Source organism: Sorex araneus, chromosome 2 (genome assembly GCF_027595985.1).
Source record: "Sorex araneus isolate mSorAra2 chromosome 2, mSorAra2.pri, whole genome shotgun sequence".
NCBI classification, from domain to species: Eukaryota; Metazoa; Chordata; class Mammalia; order Eulipotyphla; family Soricidae; genus Sorex; species Sorex araneus.
In genome coordinates this window covers 321,068,066-321,082,089 of record NC_073303.1, presented here as the reverse complement: position 1 = coordinate 321,082,089, position 14,024 = coordinate 321,068,066, and the positions used below count along the sequence as shown (strand labels likewise).

Below are 14,024 nucleotides of genomic sequence, written 5' to 3'. Positions count from 1 at the left end.
ATCGGCAATCTCACCAAATTCTCCTTTCCAATATTCCCTGTTTCTGGACGCCTTTACTGCCCTTCTTCCCAAACACTTGGTGACCAGCCTTACTGACTCAGGCTGCGTGTCCCTTCAAGGTCAGAGGAAGAAACAACACCTAGAGCCCATTCTTAAAATTTATTTAGGTCAAACTCTTCACTGATCACAGAAACAATTATGTAAGCAATGAGGTTACTTGTCTGGAAAATCTGTGTGCCACATAATCCCATAATCAAACGTATTCAGGATTCTGACTCACTAATAGAGTAAGTGGTCCATAAGAATTATTGAGTGGGCCCAGTTACCAAGAATATTTGTTTTTGCTGATGTTTTTTTCTAGGACAACTAGAAACATGTTCTAAGTGAGCCCTCCCTTGGAACTCACCTATAAGTGTGAAGTACCATTCTAGTCCCTTTCTTCATTATTAAGACACAATTCCTGTGCATTCAAGATAGTTATTAGAAGAGGCGATTCCTGCCACACAGTACCTGACCAGGAGCTTGTCCCTCTAGATATGGATTCTTCCTGAAGAGCATGAGCTGGCTGATAAAGAGCAAACTCTCCATTTCTGTTGCAGAAGGACGATGAGTAGCTATGTCTGCAGGTAAATGCACCTGGATGGAACCCAGGCTCTGCAAAGAGCTCTGAAATTCATGATGAAGCAGCACACGGAACTCCACCTGCTTGGAGCTCATGTAGAGATCACTTCCCTTGTTCAAACAAAGGCAGCCCTGAAATAACCAAGGATCACTGAACATTCACAGTACCAAAGCAAAAGCAGAGGGGAGGTAGAAAAACGCAAAAGCTAGCTAGTTTTCCACCTGTTTTGATTCATTTGCTTAAGCAAACTGATAAGAGAATATGAAACCTTAATATACAAACTAGTACCCTTCTTATGGACTGGAGCGATAGCACAGAGGGTAGGGCATTTGCCTTGTATGCGGCCGACCAGGGTTTGATTCCTCCATCCCTCTCGGAGAGCCCGGCAAGCTACCAAGAGTATCCCGCCTACACGGCAGAGCCTGGCAAGTTACCTGTGGCATATTCGATATGCCAAAAAAAGTAACAACAAGTCTTAAAATGGAGATGTTACTGGTGCCTGCTTGAGCAAATCGATGAGCAACAGGATGATAGTGACAGTGAGTAAAGTCATATTATTTCAAAAATGGATCTTACTGCACTGTTTACACTATTGCCCCATTGTTAGCACTTTGTCCCATTGTTGTCCCACTGTTGCCCCATTGTTCCATGTCCCCACGGATCATATTAATATTATATGAAACTATATTGTTAATATAATTATTTATTAATTATAACAATATAATATTGTTTGCCTTCAAAAACTGGCTATTTTTGGCAATAAGTTATTGATAAAATGATAATCTATTTAAATGTATGCTTTATTAGTAATTTGTTATATTAGCTGGGTTGCTTTTTTTTTTCTTTTTTCTTTTTGGGTCACACCCGACGATGCACAGGGGTCGCTCCTGGCTCATGCACTCAGGAGTTACACCTGGTGGTGCTCAGTGGACCATATGGGATGCTGGGATTCGAACCTGGGTCAGCTGCGTGCAAGGCAAATGCCCTACCTGCTGTGCTATCACTCCAGCCCCTGGGTTGCTTTTTAATACACTAGAAATTACATTACTCACTTCAACAACAGAGTTGTCCTGAGAAATGCAAACATATGAAGTGGAAATCTACTAAAATAATAAAATGATGAAACAAATCAAGTTTCATAAGAAATACTACAATATTCTCATTAACCACAAATATTCAAAATGAAAAATTTCCAAATGCCAAATTTCCAACTAGAATTGGCATAGTACCTCAGAATCCATTTTTTTGTTCAAGAAGCAGTTACAAATGCAAGTTAATATTGTGTATAAGGGGAACAATTATATTGATATAATGAAGAAAAATGATGACTTACTAAGTCTGAGATGATCTTATTTCCTTCTTCTCGTAAATAGTTAACCCTTCTTGATTTTTCCTTCTCAGATACTTCCAAAACTTCAGCTACAAGAAGGATGAGTTCACTCATAGATCTCTTGTCAACCTCAAACTTCACTGAGTATTGGTTTTGTGTGAGCAGCATCCGGCTGTATTTGAGAATATGAACTGCAGTCTTAAAACTTAACTATGTGAAAAGAAAAAAATCTAAATAAAATGTTGCATGATACAGATGCATGTACTTAAGGATAGACTCTGGAACTCAAGTTGTTGGGATTCAACTATTGTCCAGATAGATAAATAGCAATTGACATTTAGATTCAGTTATTGGTCGACTTCATAAATAACAACTTGATCTCTGATACCGTTTCATGACTATCCCCCCAAAAAAGAAAGAAAGGAAAACAAATGATATCTATCATAGCTTGATGCTGAGATACTATTTTTTTTTTTAATTTTTTTTTAAATTTTTTTTTAAGATGTCTATCCTTTTTATTTTTTATTTTTTTTTTAATTTTTTATTGTGGAAAGTTACAAAGTTACAAAGTTTTCAGGTTTAAATCTCAGTTATACAATGCTCGAATACCCATCCCTTCACCAGTGCTCATATTCCACCACCAAGAATCCCAGTATAGCTCCACCCCGCCCCCTCACACCCCAAACACCCCCACGCCCCTAGCCCCCCCACCCTAAGCCCCCCCCGCCTGTGTAACTAATAAATTTCACTTTACTTTCACTTTGATTGCATACAATATTTCAACAAAACTCACTATTATTGTTTGGAGAGTCTCTCCCCTAAAGTCAGACCTGCTGAAAAGGAAGCATTAGGTAATTTGTTTTCCATTGCTGAGGATGAAGAAGTGTGAGGTCGAGTGACCACACTTAGCGGCCTCTCAGTTTTGGGTTTCTGTAATTTAGTATTTTAGTAACTAAGTCCAGAGAGATATCTGCCAGAAGTTGCATCGTTGCCAACTTGTACTTCTCAGTTACATTATATTCCACATATGAGTGCAATCTTTCTATGTCTGTCTCTTTCTTTCTGACTCATTTCACTCAACATGATACTTTCCATGTTGATCCACTTGTATGCAAATTTCATGACTTCATGTTTCCTGACAGCTACATAGTATTCCATTGTGTAAATATACCAGAGTTTCTTTAGCCAATCATCTGTTTTCGGGCACTCTGGTTTTTTCCATATTGTGGCTATTGTGAACAGAGCGGCAATGAACATGGAAATGCAGATGTCATCTCTACTATACCTTTTTGCCTCTCCGGGATATATTCCCAGGAGTGGTATTGCTGGGTCAAATGGGAGCTCAATTTCTAACTTTTTGAGAATCGTCCATATTGTTTTCCAAAAGGGCTGAACCAGTCGGCATTCCCACCAGCAGTGAAGGAGAGTCCCTTTCTCCCCACATCCACGCCAACACCGGTTGCTTTTGTTTTTGGGGATGTGGGCCAGTCTCTGTGGTGTGAGATGATATCTCATTGTTGTTTTGATCTGCATTTCCCTGATGATTAGTGATGTTGAACATTTTCTCATGTGCCTCTTAGCCATTCGGATTTCTTCTTTGGAAAAGTTTCTGTTCATTTCATCAGCCCATTTTTTGATCGGGTTGGCAGTTTTCTTCTTGTGGAGTTCAACCAGTGCATTGTATATCCTTGTTATCAACCCTTTATCGGATGGGTACTGCATAAATATACTTTCCCATTCTGTAGACTGTCTTTGTATTTTGGTCACTGTTTCTTTTGAGTTGCAGAAGCTTCTTAGTTTGAGATAGTCCCATTTATTTATCTTTGTTTCCACTAGCTTAGCCAGTGGCGTGTCAGCTTTGAAGATACCTTTGGCTTCAATGTCGTGGAGGGTTTTGCCGACCTTATCTTCAATGTACCTTAGGGATTCTGGTCTGATGTTGAGGTCTTTAATCCATTTTGATCTGATTTTTGTACATGGTGATAGATGGAGGTCTAAGCCCATTTTTTTGCATGTAGCCGTCCAGTTTTGCCAGCACAATTTGTTAAACATGCTTTCCTTGCTCCACTTCACATTTCTTGCTCCCTTATCAAAGATTAGATGATCATATATTTGGGGGTGTATGTCAGAGTATTCAACCCTGTTCCATTGGTCTGCCGCTCTGCCTTTGTTCCAGTACCATGCTGTTTTAATGACTACCGCTTTGTAGTAGAGTTGGAAGTTGGGGAGGTTGATTCCTCCCATTTTCTTTTTCCCAAGGATTGCTTTAGCTATTCGTGGGGGCTTATTGTTCCATATGAATTTCAGGAGCGCTTGCTCCATTTCTTTGAAGAATGTCAAGGGTATCCCTATAGGGATCGCATTGAATTTGTACAATGCTTTGGGGAGAATTGCCATTTTGACAATATTAATTCTTCCAATCCATGAGCAGGGGATGTCTTTCCATTTCCTCGTGTCCTCTTTTATTTCCTGAAGTAGTGTTTTATAGTTTTCATTATACAAGTCCTTTACCTCCTTTGTTAAGCTGATTCCGAGGTATTTGATTTTTTGAGGCGCAATTGTGAATGGGATTGCTTTTCTCAGGTCACTTTCTTCTCTCTCATTATTTGCATATAGGAAAGCCATGGACTTTTGGGTATTGATTCTATAGCCTGCAACTTTACTGTACGAGTCTATTGTTTCTAGGAGTTTCTTGGTAGAGGTTTTAGGGTTCTCTAAGTATAGTATCATATCATCTGCGAATAGTGAGAGCTTGATTTCTTCCTTTCCTACCTGAATGCCCTTAATGTCTTTTTCTTGCCTAATCGCTATTGCAAGTACTTCCAGTACTATATTGAACAGAAGTGGAGAGAGTGGGCATCCTTGTCTCGTCCCTGTTCTCAGAGGGAAGGCTCTTAGTTTTTCCCCATTGAGGACAATGCTTGCCATAGGCTTGTGATAAATGGCTTTGACTATATTGAAGAAGGTCCCTTCTATACCTATTTTGGCTAGTGTTTTCATCATAAACGGATGCTGGATCTTGTCAAATGCTTTCTCTGCATCTATTGATATGATTATATGATTTTTATCTTTTCTTTTGTTGATATGGTGGATTATGTTGATTGATTTCCGGATGTTAAACCATCCTTGCATCCCCGGGATGAATCCCACTTGGTCGTGGTGTATGATCTTTTTGATAAGGTGTTGAATTCTATTTGCTAATATTTTGTTGAGAATTTTTGCATCTGTGTTCATCAGGGATATTGGCCTGTAGTTTTCTTTTTTTGTGGTGTCTTTGTTTGCTTTTGGTATTAGGGAGATATGAGCCTCATAGAAACTGTTAGGGAGGGTTTCTGTTTCTTCAATTTCCTGGAAGAGCTTGAGAAGGACTGGCAAAAGGTCCTCTTTAAATGTTTGGAAGAACTCACTAGTGAATCCGTCTGGACCTGGGCTTTTGTTTTTGGGGAGACTTTTGATTACCATTTCAATTTCCTTGATGTTAATTGGACTATTCAGGTACTCCAGGTCTTCTTGGTTCAGCCTTGGGAGATTATAGGAGTTGAGGAATTTATCCATTTCTTCTAGATTCTCTTGTTTCGTGGCATAGAGATTTTCAAAGTAGTCTCTGATGATCTTTTGAATTTCATTGGTTTCTGTCGTGATGTCCCCCTTTTCATTTCTGATTCGGCTTATAAGGGTTCTCTCTCTCTCTTTCTTTGTGAGTCTTGCTAGTGGTTTATCAATCTTGTTTATTTTCTCGAAGAACCAGCTCTTGGTTTCATTGATCTTCCGGATTGTCTTTTGGGTTTCCATGTCATTAATTTCTGCTCTAAGTTTTATTATCTCTTTCCTTCTGCCTGGTTTTGGCTCCTTTTGTTGGTCCTTTTCTAAGGTCTTGAGCTGTGAAGTCAAGTTATTTATGTGGGCCCTTTCTTCCTTCCTGAGATATGCTTGCAGAGCTATAAATTTTCCCCTTAAAACGGCTTTAGCTGCGTCCCACAGGTTCTGGTAGCTCGTGTCTTCATTCTCATTTGTTTCTAGGTACCTTTTGATTTCTTCCTTGATTTCCTTCCTGACCCACTCATTGTTCAATATCGAGCTATTTAATTTCCAGGTGTTTGATTTGGTTTTCTGCATCTGTCCACAGTTAAGTTTTATCTTCAGTGCATCATGGTCTGAAAAGATAGCTGGTACAATGTCTATCTTGTTGATTCTGTTGAGGTATGTTGTGTGGCCCAGCGCATGGTCTATTCTGGAAAATGTTCCATGTGCACTGGAAAAGAATGTGTATTCCTTTTTTTGGGGATATAAAGCCCTGTATAGATCTATTAGCCCTCTCTCTTCTATTTCTTCCTTCAAAGCCAGTATTTCATTGGTGAGTTTTAATCTTCTAGATCTGTCCAGAGGAGACAGTGCAGTGTTGAAGTCTCCAACTACTATTGTGTTGCTCGAGATGTCCTTCTCGAGGTCTCTTAGCAGCTGTTGTAGGTATTTAGCTGGTCCCTCATTGGGTGCGTAGACATTTAGGAGTGTGATTTCTTCCTGATGTACACATCCCTTGATTAATAAAAAGTGGCCTTCACTATCCCTTCTAATCTTTTTCAACCTGAAGTCTATGTTGTCCGATACTAGTAAAGCCACTCCGGCTTTCTTGAGGGAGTTGTTTGCTTGCAGGATTGTTTTCCATCCTTTGACTTTGAGTCTGTGTTTGTTCTGGCTATTCAGATGTGTTTCTTGCAGGCAACAGAAGGTTGGGTTGAGTCTCTGAATCCATTTTGCCAGTCTGTGTCTCTTAATTGGTGAATTCAGACCATTGACATTAAGGGAGATTATTGTTATGGGATTTTGTCCCGTCTTTGTGCAAGGGTTTGTTGTGCTTGTAGAGGTTGTTCTTGTCTTACAATAGCCCCTTTAGTGCTTCTTTTAGGTTTGGTTTTGAGTCTATGAAGTTCCTGAGCTGTTGTTTATCCCCAAAGTAGTGTATGATTCCTTCTAGTTTGAATGAGAGTTTAGCCGGATAAAGTATTCTTGGTGAAGCGTTGATTTCATTGAGTTTTTTCACTATATCCCACCATTGCCTTCGAGCTTGGAGGGTTTCCTCTGATAGATCTGCTGTGAGCCTAAGGGGTGCTCCTTTGTATGCGATTTCCTTCTTGGACCTTGCTGCTTGGAGTATTGTGTCTCTCTGGAAGATGTCCATCATTGTAACTATGATATGTCTTGGGGTTTTTCTGTTAGGATCTCTTTTAGCTGGCACTCTCCGGGCGCCTTGAATCTGGATGCCTGCATTGTCCAGCTGTGGGAAGTTTTCCGCAATGATTTGTTTGACTGTGTCTTTTTCGTTGGGGTTGGTTCCCTGTGGTTCTGGTAGTCCAATGATTCTAATGTTGTTCCTCTTGAATTCATCCCCTAGGACTCTGATTCTGGCTAGAGCTATTTTGAGGTCTCTTGCCATGGTTTGATGTTGCCTGTAGGCCTCTTGCAGCTCATCTTCAAGCATACTGATTCTGTCTTCGGCTGCAGTCATCCTATTGTTGAGGGCAGTCAGAGAGTTTTTGAGTTCATGTACGGAATCCTTCATTTCTTTTTGAAGGTTTTTTATTTCTGCTCTCATTTCTTCCCGTATTTTGTCGGCTGTCTGTTGTATTGTTTCCGCCAGGTCTTCCTTGAAGTTGTCCATCTTTGCATTGAGTTGATTGAACATGTTGAGGATTTCAAGTCTGAATTCTTTCTCAGAGAGGTCAAGTTTGTAGGAGGCGCCCATTGAGGTTTCCGGACTCCTTTGATCGTCCTCTGGTTGCAATGGGGATTTTCGCTGTTTCTTCATGTTGTTTGTGGTGATATGAAAGAGGGCTCTTGATGATGAGTGTCCCTGTTTCCTTTTGTTGCGAAAAAGGATTGTGGATAGGCTCAGTTAATAGTGGTTGGCTTTTTACTTGCCGGTGTAGAACCTGGTCTCCTACTGAGATGTTCTTATGTGAAGTCTTGTGTTTTATTGTCCTACTGCTTGTGAATAGCTAGGATGTTAGTCTTGGATAGGATGTTGAGAAAACTACTTTCGGCCGCGTTAGCGGCGGCCGCCGGCAATGAGGCCACGCCCACTTTTCTTAGGCCACGCCCCCTGGTGGTTAGGCCACGCCCCTTTCCCACAGACCTCTGCGGGAAGACAGGACGGCGGCGGCGCTTGGGGTCGGCGTGCCGGCCACTCGGCCGGCAGTCCGGAGGGGAGGGAAGCCCGGGGTGCTCAGGGCCGCGGAGAGATACTATTTATTTTATTATTTTAAAAAATTCTGCAAACAATTTTATTTGGTGATGAGATTGGTGTTGGAACATTGTATTTCTGAAACTCAATCACACTGCTGGAGAGATGTAAATCAAATGCAAACATGAAAGTTCGTAAGTTTGTAACTGTACCTCACAATGATTCATTAAAAAAAGAGAAAAAATAACGTTTCAATCACAGTAAAATAACACTATTACTTTTTTTTTTACACCAGATATGAAAGAGATGGTTCTGTGTTGGTCTCTCTTCCTTTGACTAACTTCACTCAGAGTTCTACAAACCAGGTTCCTTCATGTAACAGCAAATTGCATGACTTTTGCTGGAGCGAGATAGCACAGCAGGTAGGGCGTTTGACTTGCACACGGCCAACCCGGGTTCAATTCCTCCGCCCCTCTTGGAGAGCCCGGCAAACTACAGAGAGTATCCCGCCCTCACGGCAGAGCCAGGCAAGCTACCCATGGTGTATTTGATATGCCAAAAACATATAGGATGTTTTTGTAACAAGTCTCACAATGGAGATGTTACTGGTGCCTGCTTGAGCAAATCAATGAACAATGGGATGGATGACAGTGCTACTGTAGTTTTCTCATTTCTGCTCTTATATCCTCTTGTGTTTTGTTGGCGGTCTACTCCATTGTTTCTTTGAACCTGTTAAACATCCTAAGCATTTCTACTCTGAATTCCTTCTCAGAGAAGTTATATTATACTTACTGACTTTTCAGAATCACAAGCTTTACCTATCATTCATGGTGGGTTTCTCTGCTGCTTTACTATAGTTCCTTTTGTAGTCTGGGGCTGGGGGAGTATGTCTTTTCTATTTCTTTCTCAGTTTCCACTGACTTCCAGGGAGGTCTCTGGAGGAGCTCTAATGAAGTGGGAATGTAATCTTGTGGCTACCACTTTGAGGGGACCAATGTACTACTACCACATGATTTTTTGGGTGTAGCCAGCTTCCTCAGTGTGTGTAGTATGTCTCCTGGAATGGTGGGGCACAGTGTGGGCTCAGGACATACAAGCACCAGGACCCTTTGACTTTTCTATATGGAGAAAAAACTTCCTTGGGCTGTAGCGATTATACAGGGGGTGATGCCTTTCCTGTACACTGTTGATGGCTTTGATCCTGACATTATGTAAAGTTTCCTAAACACCGTAAGGAGTGATCCTGAGCACAGAGCTAGAAGTAATACCTAAACACAGCTAGATGGAACCAAAACCAAAACAAAACCCCAAAATATATGTAAAAATCCCCTTCGTTAATAATTATGATGCATAAAGCTATTCTAGTGAATTCTTAGAACAAGTTATAATCTGTCAAACCATAATTTGGCACAGTGCATTCTTCAAGAGTTTATCAAAATCCTCATAAAATAAAAATAAAGCAGTAAAATAAAATTGGGAAGAAACATCACTCACTTTATTAGGGAATCCAATGAGGTCCCTTAACATAAGAACAGAATTAATCATTTCTTCCTGACCAGGAGAAACAAACAGAAACAAAGAAAGAAACGTTAGCTTATCTACTTATAGGTTGCATAGTTCATTTTGCTAGTGGAGATCCCATGTTTTTGAGTTAAGAATCTTTTGTTATGCTGTTACTCTGTAGAGAAACTGGTTCCATGTTTTCCTGCAAGTCTATATCTCTCTATTGAGTGTCAACTGGCTAGAGTACCATTACATAGGAAATGGATAAGAGGAAATTACTGATGAAAAATTTCAGTTTAAATCAATGAAATAATATTCATCAATGTGAACATTCTCTTAGTTACAGAATGCTGCGAGCAAGGACAGTAACACTTGAATATTTTATCATGTCCTTAGAAGTTACATATGATCATAATCTTAATGATTGTATGTCCTTTTAAAAATACAAAATAGAATTAGATTTTTGTGAGCAGATGCTATATAGGGATGATGGTTTGCATCAGTCACTTTGTAAACCACTATCACCTCAGAAATAGTTGGGCAGGCAATAGAGCCTATTGCTTCCCATCAGAGCCAGGCATCCTTATGGTCTACCTGATCTCATTTCTTAATATTTTTTTCATAAGCATGAACAGACACTGGTAAGTTCACAAGTCAGAGGCCCTATAAGTATTGTTCAATCCTTAATTCTATAGACATTAAATTCACTTTGTCCTGGAAGTACCTGGTTTGTAAATTCCAATCTGCATACCAAAGAAATGAGTGTATCCTGTATCTGTGACCACTGGCCACATGATGAACTTCTGTCTTCCTTTGCCCAACGACTTAGGACTCTGGTGATCATAGCAATATAGTTCCTGATTTCTAAGTAATTTCCCATTAACTGGAGAGTAGATAGATTTTTCAGGCTGGAATTATAGCTGAAGAAATACATAAGTTATCATAATTGTCCCAACATATCCCAAAGCTTTCAGCCAGCCTACAAAATGTAGAAAGGCATTTGTTATAAAATAGACTTTGGTTGGATCAGAGTAGTATGAGAATGACACAATATGTTTGGTATATTATATAATATTATTAGATAAAATGCAAAAATTAAATGAAATACCTCTATCAAAACTGAATATGGAATAAGAAGTAAAGTCAACTGACGCAGAAACATCATTGCAAAGGAAGCAAACGTAGACGAGACCACACTCTTTAGCTGTAACTGACTAATGGTTCAGGCATGTTCTACCGAACAGAACAGCATTGGTAGTCTCAAATCACAGCTGTGTGGACTCTCACACTATACGCAGGTAATAAACCATTATAAAATAACCATGGCCAAGTAGGGTTTGTCCTTGAAACAAAAGAGTAATTCAAGTATAAAAATCAAGTAACACAGGGGCAAGAGAAAATACAGTGGATAAGGTGCTTGCCCTGCTCATGAATGATATAGATTTTATTCCTAGCACCTCACATTGTCCTCCAAGCCAGGTGTGAGCCCTGAGAGCAGAGCCAGGAGTAAGCTCTGAGCACTGCTGGGTGGGGTTCCAAAATAAACAAAAATCAAATAAAATATTAAGGACATTAATCCTCAATGGGGAAAAACTAAGAACCTTCCCTCTGAGATCAGGGACGAGACAAGGATGCCCACCCTGTCCTCTCCTGTTCAATATAGTACTGGAAGTACTTGCAATATTGATTAGGCAAGAAAAAGGTATTAAGGGCATTCAGGTAGGAAAGGAAGAAATCAAGCTCTCACTATTTTCAGACTATTTGATACTATATTTAGAGAAGCCTAAAACCTCTACCAAGAAACTCTTAGAAACAATAGACTCGTATAGTAAAGTTGCAGGCTATAAAATCAATACCCAAAAGTTCATGATTTTCCTATATGCAAATAATGAGAGAGAAGAAAGTGACATGAGAAAATCAATCCCATTCACAATTGTGCCTCAAACAATAAAATACCTCGGAATCAGCTTAACTAAGGAGGTAAAGGACTTATATTATGAAAACTACAAAACAGTACTTCAGGAAGTAAAAGAGGACACGAGGAAATGGAAAGATATTCCCTGCTCATGGATTGGAAGAATTAATATTATCAAAATGGCAATACTCCCCAAAGCATTGTACAAATTCAATGCGATCCCTATAAAGATACCCTTGACATTCTTCAAAGAAATGGAGCAAGCACTCCTGAAATTCATATGGAACAACAAACGCCCACGGATAGCTAAAACAATTCTTGGGAAAAAGATGATGGGAGGCATCACCCTCCCCAACCTTAAACTCTACTACAAAGCAGTAACAATTAAAACAGCATGGTACTGGAACAAAGGCAGAGCCGAAGACCAATGGAACAGGGTGGAATATCCCTACACACAACCTCAAGTGTATGATCATCTAATCTTTGATAAGGGAGCAAGAAATGTGAAGTGGAGAAAGGAAACGACAATTAACAAATTGTGCTCGCAAAACTAGACAGCTATATGCAAATAAATGGACTCAGATCTCCACCTATCACCATGTACAAAAGTCAGATCAAAATGGATTAAAGACCTCAACATCAGACCAGAATCCCTAATGCACATTGAAGACAAGATTGACAAAACCAACACCAGTTGCTTTTGTTTTTTGGGATGTGGGCCAGTCTCTGTGGTGTGAGATGATATCTCATTGTTGTTTTGATCTGTATCTCCCTGATGATTAGTGCTGTTGAGCATTTTCTCATGTGCCTCTCAGCCATTCGGATTTCTTCTTTGGGAAAATTTCTGTTCATTTCATCACCCCATTTTTTGATTATGTCGGCAGTTTTCTTCTTGTGGAGTTCAACTAGTGCCTTGTATATCCTTGATATCAAACCTTTATCGGATGGGTACTGCATCAATATCCTTTCCCATTCTGTAGATTGTCTTTGTATTTTGGTCACTGTTTCTTTTAAGGCACAGAAGCTTCTTAGTTTGAGAGAGTCCCATTTATGTATCTCTGTTTTCACTTGCTTGGCCAGTGGTGTGTCATCTTTGAAGATATCATTGGCTTCAATGTCGTGGAGGATTTTTCCAGCCTTGTCTTCAATATACCTTAGGGATTCTGGTCTGATGTTGAGGTCTTTAATCCATTTTGATCTGACTTTTGCACATGGTGATAGGTGGAGATATAAGCCCACTTTTTTGCATGTAGCTATCCAGTTTTGACAGCACAATTTGTTAAACATGCTTTCCTTGCTCCACTTCACATTTCTTGTTCCCTTATCAAAGATTAGATGATCATATATTTGGGGGTGTATGTCAGAGTATTCAACCCTGTTCCATTGGTCTGCCGCTCTGCCTTTGTTCCAGTACCATGCTGTTTTAATGACTACCGCTTTGTAGTAGAGTTGGAAGTTGGGGAGGTTGATTCCTCCCATTTTCTTTTTCCCAAGAGTTGATTTAGCTATTCGTGGGGGCTTATTGTTCCATATGAATTTCAGGAGTGCTTGCTCCATTTCTTTGAAGAATGTCAAGGGTATCTTTATAGGGATCGCATTGAATTTGTACAATGCTTTGGGGAGTATTGCCATTTTGATAATATTAATTCTTCCAATCCATGAGCAGGGAATATCTTTCCATTTCCTCGTGTCCTCTTTTACTTCCTGAAGTACTGTTTTGTAGTTTTCATTATATAAGTCCTTTACCTCCTTAATTAAGCTGATTCTGAGGTATTTGATTGTTTGAGGCACAATTGTGAATGGGATTGCTTTTCTCATGTTGCTTTCTTCTCTCTCATTCTTTGCATATAGGAAAGCCATGAACTTTTGAGTATTGATTTTATAGCCTGCAACTTTACTATATGAGTCTATTTAGTAAGAAACTGTTTCTAAGAGTTTCTTGGTGAAGGTTTTAGGGTTCTCTAAGTATAGTATCATATCATCTGCGAATAGTGAGAGCTTGATTTCTTCCTTTCCTACCTGAATGCCCTTAATATCTTTTTCTTGCCTAATCAATATTGCAAGTACTCCCAGTACTATATTGAACAGAAGTGGAGAGAGTGGGCATCCTTGTCTTGTCCCTGTTCTTAGAGGGAAGGCTCTTATTTTTTCCCCATTGAGGATGATGCTTGCCGTAGGCTTGTGATAAACAAGCCAACATATACTATTAAGCAAGAAAAAGAAATAAGCTTTTCAGATTAGAAATATTCACAGACAACATTATTTTATTCATAGCAAGTTCCAAGGAATATACTTAAAATTTCTAAAAAAAACTAGTTATTTGAGGTTATAAGATATAATGTCAATGTATAAAAATCAGTTGAGTATATGTAAATTAGCAATACAAATTACAAAAAAAATGAAGAAAACAATGCATGTAAAACATAAAAGGAATAAAATATTAATTATTAAATTAAACAAAAACAACAGAAAC

At 39.4% G+C, this 14,024-nt stretch overlaps 1 protein-coding gene across 1 annotated transcript in view; it reads right to left on the bottom strand.

Annotated features, from left to right (window-relative positions):
• Positions 1 to 14,024, bottom strand: part of PKD1L1 (polycystin 1 like 1, transient receptor potential channel interacting) — a 199,575-nt gene that overhangs the window by 137,328 nt on the left and 48,223 nt on the right. The window contains exons 21-24 of the mRNA XM_055124814.1: positions 10,361 to 10,556; positions 9,628 to 9,684; positions 1,956 to 2,162; positions 511 to 753 (exon numbers count right to left, since the gene is read on the bottom strand). Of these exons, the coding sequence (XP_054980789.1) occupies positions 511 to 753; positions 1,956 to 2,162; positions 9,628 to 9,684; positions 10,361 to 10,556 (703 nt within the window). The remainder of the gene's footprint in view (positions 1 to 510; positions 754 to 1,955; positions 2,163 to 9,627; positions 9,685 to 10,360; positions 10,557 to 14,024) is intronic.